The sequence below is a fragment of the Artibeus jamaicensis genome, unplaced genomic scaffold (genome assembly GCF_021234435.1).
Source record: "Artibeus jamaicensis isolate MK-2021 breed Jamaican fruit bat unplaced genomic scaffold, CSHL_Jam_final contig_419, whole genome shotgun sequence".
NCBI lineage: Eukaryota > Metazoa > Chordata > Mammalia > Chiroptera > Phyllostomidae > Artibeus > Artibeus jamaicensis.
Window position 1 is genome coordinate 3,612,644 of NW_026521824.1, and position 16,742 is coordinate 3,629,385.

Genomic DNA, 16,742 nt, shown 5'->3' on the forward strand with positions numbered 1-16,742 from the left:
GCTGGCCACCCACCAAATGCTTGTGTGTGCAGGTGTGAACGTGACTGTGTGCACGCATGTGCACATGCATGTGTGTAGGCTGAGCAGCTGAATACAGCTGCAGGTAATCAGATATTGAACCAACAAAGCCTGTCATCACCTGGGTACAGTGCCACCACCTGCCAGCTTACCCAGGAAAGGGAATGAATGGTGACTCACACCCTGGTCAGTGCGCTAAGCTCTTGGCGGAGACTGGGCCACTCGGATAAAATGCGGAGCTCCGAGGAGAGAGACCAGGGACAGTGTGGCTTCCTTCGAAGGGGGAGGGAGAAGTGATGATTCTAGAACAGGCAGCCTCCAGCACGGCTAGTTGCCTGAGAGCCCAGTGAATGTGGCCCCTGAGAGGCCCCTGAGCAGCCGCACCCCCGATCAATCAGTGTGTCCAACACACTGCTGTCAGAACACACAGGCATCCCCCGTCTGCTAAAATTCACATTAACTCTGCCTCAATTTTTTGTAAAACAATTTAAATGTATTTATTGATTCTAGAAGAAGGGACAGAGAGAAATATCATCCATTGGTTGCCTCTTATACATGCTCCGACCAGGGATCGATCCCACAACCGGTAGGTTCGGACCCACAAACTTTTGGTGTACAAGACAACGCTTCAACCGAGGTACCCGGTCAGGGCTGCCCCTTTAATCCTGACATAATCCCCCCCAGCCCAACAGCTCACAGTGAGGTTTCCGAGGTGTCCGTGAGCACCTGGTCCCTGAGTGGCGCGGCCTGTGCATGGGTGCCTGCTGCGTGCACCTGTGCAGAGTCCTGCTGGGCCCGGAAGGATGACTGTCACAAGAGACCAGAGTCACAGCAACAGGGCTGTGAATGGGAGGAGGCTGAGAAACGGCAGGACTCCAGTACCTTCCGGTACCTTCTAGCAGTGCTAGCAAAGAACAGCTGCAGGGGGTTGGGGGTCACTGCACAACAAGGAATAAGGACAGGAAGACACTGGTTGAAAACAGACTGAAGGTAAACTTGGCAATTTGGGAAAACACTAATAAATATTACTGGGAAAAATTCATAATCACAAACAAAATATATTTATTAGAAATATTATAGTCATACATACACTTTTTTTCATACACTTTCATGTTAATAGTTAAATACAGCTCTGTTGGCACATGGTATCCTGAGACTGCTTGGTACAGTCTGGTATGCTTTGTGCTGAAACAAGGCTACAGATGTATCAATGGCATTCAACTAAATGTACTTAAAATTAGTGAGCTACTCAGGATGTTACAGCCAGACTCTAACCTGGGTCAGAGAAGGGAAATACCAGGTGAACTTGGGCAACTGAGATATTAAAAACATTTTTAAAAGGTTGGGTTTACATCTTTCACTGCATGTCCTTGGTAGTTCATCTCAACATGGCACTAAAGCTTTGGAATGGTAAGAACTGCTGCTGGATTTGGCAAATGGGTTTGTATTCACAGACTTGAAACCTCTAATTCCACACGCCTTACAAAAGCCTGCCCTGCCCTTGGTGGGGAAGTGGGAGGGGAAGAGAACACACAGACAGCTGCAGACAGACCTTATGGCCAGGTGACTAATTACTTTGGGAAGTGCATTTTGTGTAACACCTGTGCATCCACTTTGGATGGTCTCAACAAAGCTACAGCACAGCAAAAGAATGAAGTACGGAAACCAAAGGCTAGCATCGTTTGTGAAGTGAGAAGGGACGAGGATGCAAGAAGCCTGAATTTGCCCAGGGAGACAGGGGCTGAGGCAGTATCACATGTCATTGAAAGTTCAAGTTCATGAAACAACTTGCAATGCATGGACCCATCCATGACTTCTCTTTACATCTTTAAAAATTCCACTCTTCTGGGTCTTGCACTTTGCATGTGTTTTTTTTTTATATAAAAGCAATACATTAAAAAAGAATCTGCAGAACCACCACATAGCTTTAAGTGACTGACCATTGGCTGAAAGAAATTGGGGAGAACTATGTAGCCTTGAAAATCTCACAGAAAAAACTGGAAAGGACACAGCTTACAGCTTGCTGACACTACCTCGTTTTCTCAGCATGTCAATTTTCCACCTTCACTCTGTGCTGAGCTCTCTGATTTCAAACGGACGTAAAAAACCCCACTCCGTGGCCTGGCCTGGTCTGAGACAGCTGCTCCCCAACTCTGCAGTGCTGGAAGGCCTGAGCTTGCACTCCAGCAGCCTCAGTCCCCTCTCAGGACCCAGCAGGGCCAGACCCACCCCACGCCACATGTATTTCTCTTTCAGGACACATGCTTCCTCTCCTTGCATGCCCACCAGCAAAGAAATGGCAGTAAAGGAACTCCCTTGAATTATAAAAATAAATCACCACATGGTCTTCTTTATGTAGGACATTTCTTTCCTTCCTTTTAACCTGAAGGGAGCAGGCACCAGCAGGGAGGGAGGGGGAGGCCCAGGCTGCTGACCCAGAGCTGGTGCTGAATCATTCATGGTAATCACTAAAAACAGGGCGCTGATCGTGCCGAATGTCCCTACGGGCATCCAAGACCTCAATGTCTCCCACGCACTAAGACTTGTAGTAATTCCCGATAAACACAGCCACTAACAGCCCCACCCCATTACTTGGCATGTTCCTTTCCCCCGCTGTAATGGTGAGTAGCCCAGAAACATGGGAAATACGAGTATATCAGTTACATCAACAAAAAACAGATGCAAGAAGTGGAATAAGTGGTAACTTTCATCTGAATACATTCATCAGGGAGGAGTCAGGTGAATTCGTTCAGCCTGTGCTTCGAACTTCTCCTTGAACACAAAGGGCCAGTTAGGAAGCCCTTGCCCTATACTGCTCAGTGCTCTCTGTGCTGCACTGCCCTGGCCGGCCCTGCATGCCGCTCAGTGGATCTGGAGACTTGGACAATGCATAGGACACATCCCCAGGCCCATTCCAGATACCTGGACTCAACAACAGGGCAGGCCAGGAGACTGTAATGCAAAGCCACAAGCAGAACCACCGCAGTGCCTGAGATGGAGGGTGGACACAACAGCAGAACCCCAGGGCCAGCCCCACAAGGGTGGCCTGGAGGGAGAGCCCAGGCTCAGGCAGTGGCTGGGCCTGCAGCCCCCAGGCCCCCTAAGGACCACCACCGTGGGAGTGTTACTTTAAGCAACAGCAGCAGCACTGTTACTCTCAGGGACTTACTGGTAATAATGACCCTTTGTCTGAGGGGCAGTAACCGAGAGTAATAGGCCCCTTCATGTCACGGTGCGCACGTGATGACCACCTCAGGCTCACGTTTGTGAGCTGCACCCACTGCTATATAAAGTGCATTTATTTCCCAACAAGAACAGAGAATCACTAGGTGGTTACTTGCAGAGTACTTTCCGAGATGAATGGGGCCACTTGGGGGATTCTGCTGTGGCTTAGAGTGAGGGCAGGACAGTAGAGAAACTGCACTGTCCTTCCTTCAATTACAACAGAGCCATCTCTGCCCATCCCCAAGGGCTTCCTTTTGCTATGTGAACACAAAAGGCCTGATATAGTACTGAAATTTTAGTATAGTAATTTAGTAAATTATAGTATAGTAATTTTAGCCTTATATAGTATATAGTACTAAATACTATATAAGGCTAAAATTGAAATATTGCCTAAATTTGCTGTCTGCCTAGTATCCCAAGAAATACGCATCTTCAACTTGTTTCATTGCACAAATACCCGAAGACCCCAGCAGACCTCTGCACACGAGCAGTCTCTGTCCATTCCACATGTGGAGTGAGCGTGTTTGGGTACGCTCGGAGTGTGAGTAAACAAAAGGCCAGATGGAGTGGAGGAAGCCAAGAGCTGGCATGTAAGGTGTGCACAGGACCAGCTGAGTGTGGAAGCTCCATGTGCCCGAGTCCCAGCCCAGCACATGGGCAAGCGCACACTTCTGCCTACTGGCCACCCCACAAGGATGGGGAGCCAACTACCCAGGGCCTCATTCTAATTCTCACATGTTTCACCTTCCTTCCACGGAGTCAAGTGAGTGACAGAAATACCTGAAAATGTAACTGAGTTCTGGGTGCTGAAGTTGTCACCTAGAACATCACCACATTTTCCCCAAAGGCAGGTCCGTGTTTTTCCACGATGCTTGAAGGCACACATCTGTCTTTTGTTATTTTTTCTTTTTTGGATGGAGGTGATGGGTAGAAAGAGCACAGTTTTTATAAAGGCAAAAGCTGGGACTGTTAGTAAAAAGGTGGCCAATGTCCATTGCTGTCTGTTGTAAGTCTCGGTGCACCTTGTTGGGAAATCGCTCAGTGTGACTAGAGATGTCCCTCTCGGAGAGCAAAGCTTCCCCAACTTCCCTCTGAATGTGTCCAGACTCAAGGTGGGTACACAGGGAACCAGCTCTATTTCCCACTTGTGTGTAGGTATCCGCCAGATTGGACCTTCTTTTGAAAGGCAGAGCAGGGCCTGTGGAGAGTGACCGGGTGCTTCCAGGACAAAATGCAGAGGGTGGCAGCAGCTGTTGTTGGGTCCTCAGGTCTACGTCTCAAAGTACTTGTATATCTGGGCTACGTACTGCATCACGCTCTGCCAGTCAGGCCGGTCAGTGTGCAGCATCTCGCTGAGCTCCTGAAGGAGAGAGAAAGGGTCACAGAGGGGCCTGGGCCCTGGGCAGGGCTGGTACCGCCACAAAAACCTCCACCCACAAGGTGGCAGGTGGAGACGACACCAACACAGTGTAGAATGTGATTAGTTAAGAGAAAAGCATTTTCTTCCTATTTATTCAGGAGATACCATTCTTTAAAAAAAACATTAAACATGACCTCCCACCCTGCATCTTTTAACAACATGGCAGCATTAAAAAAAAGTGTGAAAAGACAAAGTCACCCATAATTCCATTACCGTAAAGGATTTCCACTTCTCTGAGTTCCCTGTGATCCCCACTGTCTCCAGTACCATGGACACCCTGTGCGCTCTGTGCTTCTCACTGAGCATCTTCATACATAATTCCCACCCCGCGGCACTGTGTCGTTGGCTGTCCCCTCACTGGCAGGTGTGACGGGCAGTTTGTGTCCAACTCACGTTACAGACCTTGCAATAAGTATCTTGGTACATACTGTTTCCTTCTGTGGAACTAGTGCCTTAAGATACGTTTCCAAGAATGTGACCACCTCAAGTTCTTGAACCAGTTTGAAATGCAACCGTCTTGAAACCATTCTGGTTTCACCAGAATTAGGTGTTACCACTCAACGTTAACTTACTAGGCAACAAGCAGGCAGAAAGCAGAGGCCAGAAAGTGCCAGGCAACAGAGCTAGTCAAGTTTCCTGAAATGTATGCTACTTAACATATTTCATAATTCACTTACAATTACATTTGGATTCTTTTGTGGTCCCAAGAAAACAACAGGAAAGGACCCTAACGTAGAGCCAGACACAGAAACACAGTGGAGGCATAAGGCTGAACGGACCAGCATATCTGCTCCTGGGCAGCGACAGAACTAGCTATAGCCAGACATTTGTCCCCCATCTCAACACCATCAAAATACATTCCAATGAGGTTGGCCCTGGTTATAGTAAAATGACACGCATATCACTGGTTGTGTGAGAGGGGTGGAGAAAGAGTAAGTGCAACACTCCACACATACATATCTAGAAAAATTTTAAAAGAAAAAGCTTTCACAGAATACAAAGATAAAAAGTCTCCTACCTCAAATACGGTAGTCAGGGCTGTGCACACAGATTAATGCATGGAGAACTAAAATTCATATTAACAGGGGAATTCTTAACATAACAATACAAAAAAGTAGTAGTTGAGAATTGAGCATGCTACTTAGGAGATAAATGAGCACTGAGAAATTAGGGAAGGCCCACAGATGCAAAAGAGATAGACGGAGAACTTGCCCCCAGTGCTTTATGCAGGAAAAGCATCACATAAAATTTAACAACCATTCATGATAAAAATTCTAAAAAAACTAGGAATAGAAAGAAATTTATTTTACCTAATATAGGAAATACACCAAAACCCAAAAGTTGATACCATACTTAATGGTGACAGACTGAAAACTTTCCCCCTGAGATCAGGAAAAAGGAACAAGGCAAGAATGTCTCTCTCACTTCTTGTCTTCAACACTATAATGGAAGTTCTAGCTAGTGCAATAAGGCAAGAAAAAGAAACAAAAGGCATACAGATGAGAAAGGAAGAAATAAAACTGTCCTTATTTGCTGATGACATGATTGTCTATGAAGAAAATGCCAGGAAGTCTACAATAAAATCTCTTGGAACTAAAATGTAAGTTTAGCAAGGTCTCAGGATACAATGTCCACATCCAGAAGTCAAATGTTTTCCTACCTACCCAGCAATAAATAACTGAAATTTGTAACAACCAAATTTAAAGTAGAAGAAGAAGATAAAAAAAGGAGAGAGAAGGCAGAGGTGGTGAAAAAACAGGAGGTGCAAGAGGTGAAGAAGGAAAATGGGGAGGAGAAAAAAGAATGACAAGAACAAGAACAGTATAAATCAACAAACAAACAAACATCCCCAAAGACCAAACCTGTGCAGAATCTATATGCAGAAAACTACAATCCACTGATGAAATACACTTAAAATCTAAATAATGAAGATGCATTAAAATGTCAAGTTTTCTCAATCTGATCTACAGCTACAACACAACCTAAATAAAAACCCCAACAAGCTTTTTTGGGAGAGATCGACACACTGATTTTAAGGCACTAAGCAGCCAAAACAATTCGGAACAGAATCAACAATTCTGGAGACTCGATTTCCTGATTTATAAAGCTGTATTAATCAGCAGAGTGTGACCAAGAAATAGACCCTTAGACCAAGAAACAGACCCTTAGATCACGTTATTTGTATTTTATTACAATAAAAAAACTGAGAAAAAAGAGAGAAGCCTTCTTGCCCTTGGCAGCACATGGCCCTGGGGTGGGGGTGGGACAGGAGCTCTATAATCAGGTAAGTTACAGCAGACTGTGGCCTGCAACACACAGAGCTTCTACTAAATGGTGCTTTAAAGGGCCCAGAGGCGGCTTGGGTGTCCTGGCCACAAGGCCCCTGAGCAGGTCAGAGCGCTGGCCAGTTGCCTGCCTCTGCCACTCAGGGGCTGCTCATCTCTCTAGACCTGTATGTGCCTCCTGTGCCCTGGTAAGGGGCACCTGGCTCTGCAGGCTCAGGGAGCATGCACACATAAATGCCTGGTGCATAGATGTGAAGCACATGCTTTTTCTGTGATCAAGCTTGAAAGCATCCTGTAAGTGCCCTTTCTAAGGTTTATACTAAGGTTTAAGGTTTTATGGAGTAGCCCAGTTGTGCCTAAGGACACATTCTGACCCCTCCTACGATCCTGAGCTGTAAGCATCTCCCCATAGGAGGCCTGACGTCCTGGACGTGGGCGTGCTGTGGCTACTCTGGTGGATGCCCTGGTTTACCAGTCATCAGCACCAGCAGACAGATGACTGGTGTGGGAATGTCCCAGCATTAGGATGCACCAAACCCTGCAGGGCACATCCTCTGGCTGTTTTCACAGTGGCAGCAACACCACCACAACATCCCTCTCACCAGTTCTCTCTGTGAGGTGCTGCCCACAGGTGTCCCATGAGAAGCCAGCCCTCTGAGTCCCACTATGGTGGTAATGGAGTGCTTGCTAAAATTTGGGGGACGCTGTAGATCTTTCACTTGTAAAAAATGTAATCCTTACGAATATGCTACCCCCAGAAACCTATACTTACTTGAATATACACATATAAGTGGCTATTTTCCTAACTTAACAATAGAACTTGATCAAAAGCTTGGGATTATTATTGCTGCCAGTTCTGACTGGAAGTATTTTCAAAGTATCACACATAGTTAAATATATTATTTTTCAATCCACATCAAGATATTGAAAAGCAATTTTTTTAATCCTCACTCAAGGATATTTTTAAATAAATATTTTATTCACTTATCTTTAGAAGGGAAGGGAAAGAGAGAAGGAGAGAAACATCAATGTATGGTTGCCTCTCATGTCCCCAGCTGGGAACTGGCCTGCAACCCAGGCATGTGCCCTGACTGGGAATTGAACCACAATGCCTTAGTTTGCAGGCCCGCACTCAATCCACTGAGCTACACCAGTCAGGGCTCAAGGATATTTTTCATTGCTTTTAGAGGGGGATGGGGAGAGAGAGAGAGAGAGAGAGACAAACATCCATGTGAGAAAGAAGTATTGAGAGGTTGCCTCCCATGTGCACCTGGACCTCGGATCAAACCCACAACCTAAGTATGTGCCCTGACCAGAAATCGGACCCACAGCCTTTTGGTTACAGGACAGTGCTCCAACCTCCTGAGTCACTGGGCCAGAGCTGAAAAGCAAATTTAATAATATAGGAAGTTTCTGCTTTGTTGATGACACAAACCGTTTAAATGTCTCACAAGCATTCCTAAGTGCTTTTGAGATTAATTATGCTTGTCAGTAGCTCCTCACAGACATCTGTAAAGATGGAATTGCTGGCTCTGACAATGAGATCTACAGATGATCTCACTCTCGCCCCAGCTTCTGCTAACTGCTAAAGTACTGCTTTAGATGAGTACCGCTTTAGCTAACTGCTAAAGATGAGGATTAGGAAAAATGTTAAATTAAAAAGCAAACACTAACTGTAACACAACAAAGAAAAATGTATTCTTGTATACTCATATATAATACAATCTTCTAGAAAGTTCTCATCATATCTTTAATTCCATTAAAGATATAATATCTTTAATTCTCCATTCTGCCCAGATGTGTAAGTCTTCTCATTACTTTTTAAATTCTCTAGATTCAGATACACATAGGATCTCTTTCAATAAAGAGATCCCTCTTGAAGAGGGATCTTCAAGAAAAAGGGATATCTTTTTCTTGAAGGGTAGTAGAATCTGGGCTTACTGGTTGTGTGTGTGTGCGTGTGTATGCACATGTGACTATATTTTACACAATGAATTCAACCCTTTTAAGGGTTAAAATTCTATTTATGTCTGAGTAAGTTTTGGACACATATTTACATTGAACCTTTGAAATATATTTATATTTCTTTAGAAAACTGTCTTTTATTTCAAACATATTGGCATAACATTGTTCATATACTGAAATTTCTGTGACAACTTTACTTTCATTTTTTCATTTCTTGGATGCCCTACAGCATCAGAGGGTTATGGAATTTCGTCTCACTACAGTGAAATTTCAATTTCAGTTTTCCTGATTGTTAATGGGATTGAACATCCTTTGAAATGTTCATTGGTGATTTGTGAGTTGCCTATTCTAGCCTTTGACAATTTTCTACTACATCGTCTTTTTAACATTTTTGGTTAGTAGAAATTATTTGTAGATTATCTGTCTTCACTTTTTTTGAAGTGTAGTTATGATTTGTCTGAATGAATATTTTGTTTTATTTATCCTGTTTGAGATTCACTAAGAATCTTCAGTCTTTCATCACTCTGGAAAAATTTCAGGCACCATTTCTTCAAATACTGTCTCTCTACCATTCTGTCTTTACCCTTCTTCTGGAGTTCCTACTCGACATGGGACACAGTCACTATCTCATTAATTGTCCACGTCTCTTAAGCTCTGTGATACGCAACAGTCATTCCCAACCCTCTTCTCCCTTGCAGGCTTCCTACCTGAGAGGCTGAGAATGTGCGCTCCCTCCGTCACACTCCCCTGCTGTCGGAGTGACCACGTGACCTGACCGAGTAATGCCAATGGCGGGGGGGGGGGGGGGTACACACGACGACTCTAGGAAGTTTTCAGACTTCCTCACCAAAGGGGGAAAATGTGAGGCACTTGTTCTACCCCTTTCCCCTCCTTCCCACCCTGGTGAAAGGAGTGATGTGCAGAGCTTGGCAGCCACATTCAACTGCAGAAGAACAAGCAGCCAAGGAAGAGAGAAGACACTGGCGGATCAGAGATGGTGAAGTACAGAGAAGAGGCCCTCTGGGTCCTGGGTTCAACACTGAGCTGGGCCTGAAGCCACTTCTGGAGTTTTTATTTTTATTTTTTTAAATAACATCTTTTTGGTTTAAGCAACTATTAGTTGGGTTTTCCATTTCTTGAAGTTGAATATGCACTAACTTATAAAATTCCTCTATTGTGTTTTCAATGTTTCTGTTTTATGTTCTGAGTAATTTCCTTAGGTCTATTTTCCAGTTCTCTTCTATACCTAATCAGGTTTTCAACCCAACTAGTATTTTTAATTCTAAATTCCCATTTTGAGAAGTCTTATTGGATTATTTTTCCAAATCTTTTTTAAAAAGTTTTTTTTAAAAAATAATACTTCATTTATTTATTTTTAGAGAGCGGGGAAGGGAAGGAGAAAGAGAGGGAGAGAAACATCAATGTGTGGTTGCCTCTCACGTGCCCCCTACTGGAAACCTGGCCTGAAACCCAGGCATGTGCCCTGACTGGGAATCGAACCAGTGACCCTTTGCTTCACAGGCCTGTGCTCAATGCACTGAGCATACCAGCCAGAGCTACCAAATCTTTTTTTTTTATAATAACATGGTCCTTCCCATTCCTTTGATCTCTTTAGGATGTTTAAACCTAGTTTTTGTAGTCTCTTTCTTACTGTTTTATTATTTCTAGTTCTGGGAGACAATCTTCTTGTTTGTGGTATCTGCTGACAAGCTCAGATAGTTTTTTGGGTGTTCTGTCATTTGGGCTTGTGAGCGTATCTCCAGCAATCACTGGACCACTAGCCAAGAAGTTTCCTGCATGAGAGGTATAATAGTAAAAACTAGGGCCTCTTGCTGCACAAATATCACAAATTTAGACTCTAAACCTCACCTGGCTGTTTTCTTAGAGGGGAAAAGCAAACTTCCTCATCACCTCCCTGGACTAGCGGGTGGAGTTTTTTTTATATCCTATTTCACTAAGAAGAGCTGCATTTTGTGAGCCTTGGTTTAGGGCAGGGGTCTCCATAGTAATGCTCTTATTCCTGGGTGGGAGTGTGAAATAACATCCATCGTGACAGCCCAGCACCACGGCCTCTAGCCCTGGCCTCGGGTGAGCACAGTGTGAGCTCAGGCCTCCTGGCTCTGGTTTGTACTTCTCTTTTCATGTCTGGCACCTGGTTCTTTCCCATTCTTTCTTCAGAGCTCGGCTATGTATTGACATTTTAAAAATTACACATCATTCAGATTTCCAGGTGACTTTAACAAGAGGACTTTACTGGTAATTCAGTTCACTGTGTTTCCAGAACTAAAATATATCCATAATGAATCTTTATTTTTTCTCATTAAACTTTGTTTTAATGGGTCTCAAAATTCTGTGACAGATTTTGGCCGTTTCCATCAAAAAGTACTGATTTTAAAAACTAATAGCTTAAAAACTGCCACACACAAAAAAACCGAATGGTCCACAAAGCATTCTCCTTTCCTTCTGAAGATTTTATGATGCATTGTAATCATTAACCAGTCCTTTACTATTAAACTTAAGTGGCCAATTGAGACAAAGAGTTCTGAGACCGTTCTTCCACCACTGATTAAGAGTGGGGTGGCAGGTGTTGGGGTAATATTCATTTAGCCTTCTGAGCTTTCTGGGCAGACTTGGTGACTTTGCCAGCTCCAGCTGCCTTCCTGTCCACTGCTTTGATGACACCAACAGCAACTGTCTGTCTCATGTCATGAACAGCAAAGCACCCCGGAGGAGGACAGTTAGAGGAGCTCTCAACACACATAGGCTTGCCAGGACCATGTCAACAATGGCAGTATCACCAGATTTCAAAAATTTTGGGCCACCTTCCAGCTTTTTCCCAGAGCCATGATCAATCTTCTTCAGCTTAGCAAATTTGCAAGCAATACGAGCTGTGTGACAATCCAGCACAGGTGCACATCCAGCACTGACTTGGCCTTGATGGTTGAGGATAATCACCTGAGCTGTGAAGCCCAGCTTCCATTGGTGGGTCATTTTTGCGGTCACCAGCCACATTGCCACGACGAACATATCTGACAGACATGTTCTTGACATTGAAGCCCACATTGGACCCAGGAGGAGCTTTACTCAAAGCTTCATGGTGTGTTTCAACAGACTTCGGCTGTCACGTTGACTGGAGCAAAGGTGACCACCATGCCAGGTCTGAGAACACCAGTCCCCACTCAGCCCACAGGGACAGTACCAATGCCACCAACTTCGTAGATATCCTGGAGAGGCAGACACAGGGGCTTGTTATTTAGATGAGTTAGTGGCAGGATGCAATCCAGAGCTTCAAGCAGTGTGGTTCCACTGGCACTGCCATTTTTACGGGTGACTTTCTGTCCCTTGAACCAAGGCATGTTAGCACTTGGCTCTAGCATGTCGTCGCCATTCCAACCAGAAATTGGCACAAATGCTGTCAGGGTTGTAGCTAATTTTCTGAATGCAGGTGCTGACTCTTCTTTAATGATTTCCTTGTATCTCTTCTGGCTGTAGGGCGGCTCAGTGAAATCCATATTGTTAACACCAACAATCAGCTGTTTCACACCCAGTGTGTCAGCCAAAAGGGCATGCTCACTGGTCTGCCCATTCTTGGAAATACCTGCTTCAAACTCACCAACACCAGCAACAACAATCAGGACAGCACAATCAGCCTGAGATGTCCCTGTCATCATGTTCTTGATAAAGTCTCTTTTCTGGGGCATCAGTGATGGTCACATAACACTTGCTGGTTTTGAATTTCCACAGGGAGATATCAAAGGCGATACCACGCTCACGTTCTGCTTTCACTTTATCTAAGACCAAGGCATGCTTGAAGGAGCCCTTCCCCATCTCAGCCTCCTCCTCAGATTTTCCCACGGTTCTTTTGTCAGTCCCACCACATTTGCAGATCAGATGGCCAGTAGTGGTAGACTTGCCAGACAGAATCTACATGTCCAATAGCCACAATTTTGATGTGAGTCTTTTCCTTTCCCATTTTGGCTTTGATGTAGTGGTGGTTTTCTTGACACCTGTATTCAGGTGGCAAATCCATTGCAAAAAAGCCCACAATGAATCTTAATGGGAAAAAACTCTAAATCATAGGGGGTCTGACCAACTGGATAACTGTATTCAGGATCATGAGTAACAGACCTTGAACAAATGGATTTTCACGTTGTGTAAGACATTGTTAGTAGGTGGTATAAAGCTCTTCCTCGTATAATTAGACTAAAGTGTGTCAAGGATACAAAATAGGGTTACTTACCAGGCTGGGTTTAATGCCTACACTTTCAGCTGCTTCAAATGCCAATAAGAGATTCCTTTTCTAAGTTGAAAAGATAAAAAGACAGGAATTACCAACTAAAAATATAAAGCTTTTGCTATGAAAAAACGCCAAGTGACACTCCACATAGAAAATCTATAAAACACTTAAAAATTTAAGTCAAATACACAAACAAGGGTCTCGAAATAATAAAAGAAGTTGACAGGCTACAACTGTCACTAGAAATAATATTGCCGATTGACTCTTCACTATCAAAGATACATTTTTGTTAGCCCTGCCATTTTTTACTTTGTCTAAATACAGAACATACGCTACTCCTGCTGTGTATCAACAATTGTCTAATCATGATGCTATATAAAAAAATTATCAAAATGTGCACATAGTTTTTATAATCAAATGAACCCCCCCCCCCCAATCCTGTGTCACTGGAAGAACCACTCTTAACTCCTCCCTCTGGTTCTCTGGGTGACTAGCCTGCGTATCTGCACCACAGCCTCACACGACAGTGTCTCCGTTTTGAAAACATTCCCCACTAGTTTCCTCCCAGAAGGAGGGCCCCATTATCATGCACTTCTCTGTTCTCTTCCTTATAGCCACATAACTAATTTTAGTACTTTTATTAGTTGTGTTTGTGACTTTAAATAACATCCTTATATCTCCACTTCTTGTTCCAGCAATTACAGACAGTACTTCCTGACTCCACTGTATATGATAAGTCCCCCTCATCTTTACTCCACCTTGTCAAGTTTTACTTTTAAATGATTAAAACCTGTAATACTCACTTCCTTTTCTATAGCCACATTTAAGTCTTCTGTCCTCCCTTAAGAGGTCAATTTTGAAAACTGGAAACAACAAATAGCATTTATAAAGTAGTGCCCTACAGTAACATTTCCTTCTCTACAGTTTGTCAAGATGCTGTGACACTAAACACTTTTTCAAAGGATTTTCTTCTTTGTGACCCAGCCGTACCACTGTTCTATGAAGTCCTTCAGCCCTAGTGTTCTTCAGAACCTCATGTCAGTTTCTGTATAACATCCCTGCTCCACTGGAGTAGGTTCATACGCTTCTTTCTTAAGAATGTATGTTGGAGAGACATTTTCTGGAAGCATTCACATATGAAAATTTCTTTTGTACTATCTATCACACTTGGTTCATAACTTGAGGTTGAAAATATTATTTTCCCTAGAATTTGAAAGATACTGCTCCATAATAATTTATTCCTAATTTGTTGCTTCTTTTTGAGACTCTTTCTGGTTGTTCTCTGGTATTTCTTCAACTGAATACATTTAAGAATCATTTGGTCATGCCTCCTCCCCTGCATGATTTATATGAAAGTCATTAGGATTATATTAAAATGTAATTAAGTTAGTAAACTTAGTTGCAAGCCAGTATTCCTGTACATATTCATGTTTTATGTTCCTCAGTAGAATTTTGTAATTTTATCTACTTAGATTTTATAAATAATTGTATACATTTTCCACCCCGCCCTGAGGCTCCCAGCCTTTGTCCCTGCCGGCATACACAGTGCCTGAAAATGAAGGGGTCTCTCCTGACATTGAAGCAAACCCTCGGCTCTAGGTACCAGGTCACAGGGAAGCACTGAGACATGGCAATGGGCATTTTCTGCTGGTCTTGGGGCTGCAGTCTTGGCCAAAGCTGGCCGTCTGCAGTCAACTTGCCCAAGCTGACAGCCATCTTCTTCCAAATTAAGGGAAATGAATGGGGGTGAACTGGAAACCTTCCATGTTTCCATGACAGTACTCTCTGTTCTGTTGAGACAGGAGCTGTAAATTGGCTCCTGGCTTTGCTTTAATTTAGCCCAAACTATGGAAGGCAATTCTCCTGTTTTGGTGCTAATGAGCCCTTTGTCCTTATTCTAAAAGGTCTTTTGTTTAGTGCGTAGGGGGAGGGGTTTTGTAAGCCAGTTTTTGGGCTACCATTATTTAGAAGTCAAGATACAAATATTTTTTATGGCTTTTGGTATGTAAAGCAAAATTGTGTTCTAAAATGTTATACTAATTTTCAGTTCCATCGATAATTATGTCAATTTTCTCATACCCTGACCTGCATAGAACATTAGTTTTCAAAAGTCTTTGTCAAATGTAGCAGGCTAAAACAAAATATTTTATTGTTTTAATGGATATTCTTTGATTACCAGGAAGGTCTAGGAAAAAGACAGTTCTAAACCTAAGGGTTTATCCAGAATTCCCTCCAGACTGTTGTAGCCTGATTCTAATGAAACTGCTGGTGTTTTCTAAGCAGATACTTCACAAAGAAATGGTTCACAGTGAAAAAGTGCCTCAAAATACTCTAATATAGTGTGTCGTACGACACAGAGCATTAGAGAGATGGCTCTTGGTTAACGAAAGTGAGTCTTATCCATCTTGGTGTCAGCAGGACGGTGGTGACAACGCTTCACAGTCTTTGTGAGGAGGCTGGCAGCAGGAGGAAACCTCTGCAGGGGAGAGAGTGCGGCCGAGCACAGCACGTAAGGGTGTCCAGTCCCCAGTGCCTGTAGTGATGCCTGTGGCGGCCAGGCAGGGTGTACTGGTTGGGGACAAGTGCAGGCCTGGAACCTTCCAAGCTCTAAAACAGTGAAAGTCCCCAACTCATGGTTTCAGAACTTGGCCACTGGCCTAGCTAGCATGGATCTCACCTGAAACTGCAGGGAGCAGGAATCAAAAGTCCAGAACTTCTCAGCATTTCATTTCAGACACTGCCCCAAGCACACTTCACTCTACCACCTGAACCTGTTTAGTGTAAGTGAGTGGAAGTTTCACAGGATGAAAGATAAATCATTTATTGAAAAATGCCCAAACCTCCACTGACTGTAACTCACAACTTCTGACTGTGTATCTCTTTAGTGTCTTAAAAGATATCCTTGTTAGTTTTACCAGAAATTCCCTACTTAATACTGATGTCAATATCACTTGGTTTAATTATGTCCATCTTGATAGAAGAGCTAATGATTTCTGAACTTTCTGGGATGCATCATGCAATTTTTAGATTTTGACTTGCGTGGGTGTTTACAAACACAGGCCTCTTTTTTGGTGCCCTGTTTGATGTGTTGGTACCCCGCCCCACACTGAGAGCTTGCCATAACAAGGCTCTTGCAGCAGGGGCCAGACATTACTCACCCTAACAATAGCAAAGGGGTGCATTTCTCTCAAATTAACTTGTTCCCCTTAAAACAGAACTCATGTGTGCCTCTTTCAGGGAGAGCTGCCCTCCTTCACCCTGTCTTCTTGGGGGAGACCACCTTGTGCTGCCTTGCACGAGCTCTGTGTGACACTGCTGGCATGCCATTCTGAAAACCTTCATCTGTGACTCTGACATATATGAGTTTCTCTCAGCACACTGACCGGAAGCATTGCTCAAGCATGCTCACCACACATCAGGAAACTGTGAAGATTCACTCCACCCTAGTGCACCTACACAGGGGTGGTCAGGAAGCAGGAAGCAGGTGTTCCCTGGACTGGGGGCAAGGGTGGGGGGCAGTGAGGGCAGGTGGTAACCAGCAGACAAAGTCCGAGGCTCCAGGATATAGACCCAACTCCAGCTAACGAGGAGG

General features: G+C 43.9%; 1 protein-coding gene and 1 pseudogene across 3 annotated transcripts in view; both read right to left on the minus strand.

The window, feature by feature from the left end:
- Positions 1-1,056: 1,056 nt before the first annotated feature.
- The window catches only part of SPECC1 (sperm antigen with calponin homology and coiled-coil domains 1), a 258,571-nt gene continuing 242,885 nt past the window's right edge, over positions 1,057-16,742 (minus strand). For all 3 annotated transcript variants that reach the window (XM_037166251.2, XM_037166269.2, XM_037166258.2), the window contains 2 exons: positions 13,154-13,213; positions 1,057-4,603 (listed from right to left, as the gene is read on the minus strand). In XM_037166251.2, the coding sequence (XP_037022146.2) occupies positions 4,514-4,603; positions 13,154-13,213 (150 nt within the window). In that variant the 3' untranslated portion in view covers positions 1,057-4,513. The remainder of the gene's footprint in view (positions 4,604-13,153; positions 13,214-16,742) is intronic.
- On the minus strand, positions 11,290-12,886 carry LOC128627508 (elongation factor 1-alpha 1-like; annotated as a pseudogene).